Source organism: Sycon ciliatum, chromosome 7 (genome assembly GCF_964019385.1).
Source record: "Sycon ciliatum chromosome 7, ocSycCili1.1, whole genome shotgun sequence".
NCBI classification, from domain to species: Eukaryota; Metazoa; Porifera; class Calcarea; order Leucosolenida; family Sycettidae; genus Sycon; species Sycon ciliatum.
The window spans coordinates 6,748,451-6,753,450 of record NC_088649.1 but is presented as its reverse complement, the minus strand read 5'-3'; the positions used below and the strand labels follow the sequence as shown (position 1 = coordinate 6,753,450).

Sequence of the window (5,000 nt, the reverse complement as noted above, 5' to 3'; positions counted from 1 at the left end):
AAAGCAGTGACATCGTACATACATGTAGACGGGTCCTATGCAGTACAACTAGCGTGCACAGTATGTAAAACAAGCTTGAAAAATGACAAGTGCATGCAACTGAGTGCTGTCCACATGCACCCAGCAGGTCAAGGACCTCATTTGCCTGTACAACTCCCTGATTCTAGCTTCTGCAAGGCACATGCAACCGGATACGAAGAAGCTTTTTGTACACATTTCAACCAGTTTGTACACAAAATCATGCACCGGTATGCGGATCGCGAGGTCCGGTTATGTTGTATGCATAACATATGCTGCACATCGGTAACCAGCGATTTTCTTCCGGATGGCGAGGGATCCGGATAAACGAGGACCGGATAAACGAGGTCTGACTGTATGATAGGGCGATGCTTGGAAGGCCGTGAATTTCCGAAGAAAAAAACAGCGTGGCATCCGTTTCGTACTCAGTTAGAAAATGTATCGAATAGAAAGTGTTGTAGTACGTTATTTTGTGTACGTCGTGTGTACGTCATGTTGGTGCATGCGCGTGTTGCTGTGGTGTGAAAAGCAGTCTTCGTCTTGAATTCATCATGTCTTCGTCTTGAGTTCGTCATGTCTACTTGTGTTTCCGTCGTCGTCTTGTAATAAACAGTCTTCCTAAATGTAGTTATCGTCGTCCCTTTGTACAAGTGTGGAGATGGCACGGAACCGGGAGCAGGTAGAGAAAGCCAGTTGCAACAAAAGTATATGAAATTATGAACCCTGGAACCAACAAAGGTGGCAGTTACAACATAACAGCTTCAAGCAGCCGAGCCTGAAACGGATGTGTATGTTGTTTGTGTGGGTGTCTGTCTGTGTCTGTGTGTGTATGTGCGTTGTGTATTGTCAATGTGTTTCTTCAGGTTTTCTACTGCTTTCGACAGCACTCCTTGGAGTTACTGGACCACTACTTAGAGGAGTTCCCTGATGTCAACGAACGTGTGTTTGGCAAGTTCATGGTTAGTGGTATGTCACTCGCTGAAGGAGAGCTCAGGTGTGAAGGGGTTGTGTTTTGCATAATGCCTCATCCAGAAGCTATGGTGGATGTCTTTGATGGATTGCAGTGTCAAGCAGAGAATAGGGAGAAGCTGCTCACTCTCTGTCTATTCCCAACCTTTCACTTTTAGCTTATTGGGCGCGTAGTGATGCTTCGTCGCGTGTCACATGACTGTCACCATGGATACTGGTAATCAGCAGACTTCTCTTGGAGAGCACGAGGTATTCATCAGTACATGCCGGCTCCTTTTCCTGAGTGTGTTGATAACGAACTTGTGCACATTCAGTAAGGAAGCTAATCAATGCCACATGTGGTAAATAAATGGATACCGTATTCTCTGAAACTGGGGCCGGTCTTTTATTGCCACCTGTCTGAAACAAGTGCCACATCATTTCAGGACCTTTCTGTGTGTGTGTGTGTGTGTGTGTGTTTGTGTGTGTGTGTGTGTGTGTGTGTGTGTGTGTGTGTGTGTCTCTCTCTCTCTCTCTCTCTCTCTCTCTCTCTCTCTCCCTCTCCCTTTCTCTCTCCTCCCGCTGTTTAGAGATGGCTGGTATCAAGGGAATCAGTGTATGGTATGAAGCTACCTGGTGGTTTCCAACTGATTGGCCAGGATGTCGTAAGTGTAACCTGCCTTATCCCCCCCCCCCACCACCACCACCACCACAATCAACCACATACAATCCTATTGGACTTTCCACTAAAAAAACCGCTCATTATGACTGCGACCTGAGAATGGGGACAGACGTAATCGGGGAACATGACAGTTGAGCAACTCTAACTGCCATTACTGTGAATTCAAGACAGGAGGAAGCAGTTTTTACTTGGTCAGGCCTTACCATAGTCTTTCATACTTTCTGTATGATATGGAGGGTATGCACTTGACCTCCTCAGCAGTAAACACATGCACTGATGGCCAAAAAAGTTGGTCCGGCCATGGCCTGACCAAGCGGACCGGTTCCGCCTGGCTTGCGGTGTCCTGTGATCATTGTCCTTCAACCTCCGTTACATTGTGGGGTGTGCAGCCCACAGGAGCTCTGCTGTGGTGCACAATGCTGCCGTGAATAGCCGATGGTGTTTTCCAACTGGAATATATCTTGTTGCTGTCTCTGCTGTCTGTCACTGTTCTGTGTAACTAGTTATATCGATGTTGATCTACTTCACATTGTTTTTTGATATGGCTTCTTGTTATAGAATCTGTGCGTGTGTGTGTGTGTGTGTGTGTGTGCGTGTGTGCTTTGATATACCCAGGGCTTATCCGACTACGAAAAGTGGGTAGCAGTCTACTCCGGAGCAAACCCTGATGAGCTGCGGCGCTTGACTAGACCAATCACAAAACGTTCGTATGCAAGGTATGTAGACCATCTGGCTTGTTATTTGTACGAAGTAGTTCAAGTTAACACCAAGTATGGCAAAGGCAACCCATATTTGACTGACCAGGAGTTTCATAGCAAAGATTTTAACTTTAGCACCATGAATTTCGCATTCGAGTTCGCGAACTGGAATTCGAATTCCCAAACTTTCGCTTCGGAAAAGCAGTCCGAACACGAGTCGCGTATTCGTGTAGCGTAGCACAGCGAAACCTCTCTAAGCCGACCGTTCAAGGGACTTTCAAAATGTGGTCTCTGTTACCAGGTGGTCTCCTTATCCTGGGTCATTTGACTGGAAATAGCAGCTCTCGGTCCATGTTGGATCGGTTTTCTGGGACAGGTGGTCGGCTTATGAAAGTGGTCGCCTTGACAGGTTTCACCATGCGTTGTACTGTCTGTGCACATGTACGACTTGCCCACGTCATGCAAACGTAAATTCTGTTTGCTTATCCTTACCACAATTCAAATTCCGTTACTGAGTTCGACTTTCATGGGAATAAGAACTCGGCCGCGAAATTCCTCTTGCTAAAACTCCGTAGTATCTCCGAATGTTCTTGACCTACAGTAAAACCTGTAACTAAAGACCACAGTGGCTAGCGACCAGCCTGGTACTACAGACCACTTCGCCAGGCACGGACGGTGTCACATTCATATTATGGTTGTGCGGTACAAACCTCTACCTAAGGACCACCTGCCACTAAAGACCGCCTTCTCTGGCCCAAAGAATTGGTCGTTAGTCACAGGTTTTACCAAGAGTCCATAACCCCCAGAGTGTGCAACGCGCGATAGGGTCTTGTCACGACTCGTTTTAACATTACGTCATTTTCATGTACATTTTCATGTCGCGAATGTCGCGGCCTGCACGCGCAGCTACATGAAAATGACGTAATGTTGAAAACCAGTCGTGACAGACGTTTATGTGGCGTTGCACACTCTGGGGGTCATGGACTCTTGGTTTTACTGTATTTAGAAAGGAAAGGGACATGTGGATACGAGTAGTTGACCCCCACTGGCACTGTCCTCGACAGTACTGTCATAAAATTTAATGTACGAAGGAAAGGTGGACTCCACCTTTCCTTTCTACATTTTATTATTGGCTCAACATCCGAGTTTCAAATTCCTGACCTATTTGATTTTTTTCTCGACTCTCCCTGTGGTCCAGGATTGGTCTGGTCGGTAACCCTAGCGATGGTTTCCATGGCAAGACAATATCCATGTCCATTGCCAACTTCTGGGCGGACGTGACGATCAAGGCCAGCGACAAGCTGATACTGGTGCCGCACCCGCTCAACGACCCGACCGAGTTTGGCAGTCTGGCGGACCTTCACGGGATTAGCCGCAAAGAAGGGTACGTACCATCTGCGTCCATAGATGTTGGCTTTTTAGTCTACAGGTTTTGTGTATGTGTGCGTGCACGCGCGTGTGTGTGTGTGGGGGGGGGGGGGGGGGGAGAGCATAGCTGCACCTCCGTCGCTTTGTAAAAGCCACAAAAAAAAACAGTAAAACAGCCTGTTCCCGTTCGCAGTGCCTCATGCCACGTCCCAAAGCCTTGAAGTCGCCCGTTTGGGGACACACAGTCAATTGTGGTGGTGGGCGAAGGAGGAGGAGGGTGGGTGGATGGATGGATGGATGGATGGATGGATGGATGGATGGATGGATGGATGGATGGGTGGGTGGGTGGGTGGGTGGATGGATGGATGGATGGATGGATGGGTGGGTGGGTGGGTGGGTGGGTGGATGGATGGATGGATGGATGGGTGGGTGGGTGGGTGGGTGGGTGGGTGGATGGATGGATGGGTGGGTGGGTGCGTGGGCATGCTCTACTCCAGCTAATACTTTAGTTTGTACTGTTACCTGTGTATGTTTGCGCTGCAGCTATCTAGGAGGTCTGCGCCTGTTGCAGGCCACGTGTAAGAAATTCTATCAGTACTGCTCTGAACGAGGGTAAGGACAGTCTAGGGGCTTACACAGGGGCGTCGAAACCGGTGCGGCAGGTCCGGCCAAAGCCCCACCAATAATTTCATCTTGTGACTTTTGAGGCAATGAAATCTGGGCTATTTGGGCCCATTTCCCTAGCATTTTTACGGGGGAGGACCCCCGGATCCCCACCTACTCATGCGGCCGCACCAATGTCGAATACCTTCCGACACCCCTGCTTACACTCCATTCATCCCAAAGCTGACACTTTACTGTTACCCTAGCCTTCTCTGTGTCTCACATGTAGAGTTGTACACTCCGTGAAAACAACTGTACTTCTGCAATGTGTGACCTGTGCAATTCTTTCTCACTACATTTGAGGTCGGAGAGTCAAAGAATAGGAAGTTCAAATCCACTTAAAGGGGCACTCCGGGAATATTTTCGGTGGTGTGTTCCCTTAATGGGGGCCTTATATGGCCCCCAAGGAATGGGGAATCGCGAAAACTAGACCCAAAAAGTCGATATATGAAGCCAGGGAGGGCCAAGTTTGTCTCCTCTTTTGATGGTTTTGATGACGTCACGTGTGATTAGTATTCAAATTCTCTGCATTTGAAGATCTTAGTTTTTTGAATTTTCTGGTGATGAAGAACGATGTTTGGTCAACATTCCCAAGCTTCACAACTGCGACCATACTCTAAGGA

The 5,000-nt window shown here is 48.1% G+C and overlaps 1 protein-coding gene across 1 annotated transcript in view; it reads left to right on the top strand.

Annotated features, from left to right (window-relative positions):
* Positions 1-5,000, top strand: part of LOC135821559 (uncharacterized) — a gene marked incomplete at its 3' end in the record, with an annotated part of 24,149 nt that overhangs the window by 9,186 nt on the left and 9,963 nt on the right. Inside the window, exons 8-12 of the mRNA XM_065334558.1 lie at positions 882-977; positions 1,557-1,631; positions 2,264-2,364; positions 3,545-3,730; positions 4,258-4,326. Of these exons, the coding sequence (XP_065190630.1) occupies positions 882-977; positions 1,557-1,631; positions 2,264-2,364; positions 3,545-3,730; positions 4,258-4,326 (527 nt within the window). The remainder of the gene's footprint in view (positions 1-881; positions 978-1,556; positions 1,632-2,263; positions 2,365-3,544; positions 3,731-4,257; positions 4,327-5,000) is intronic.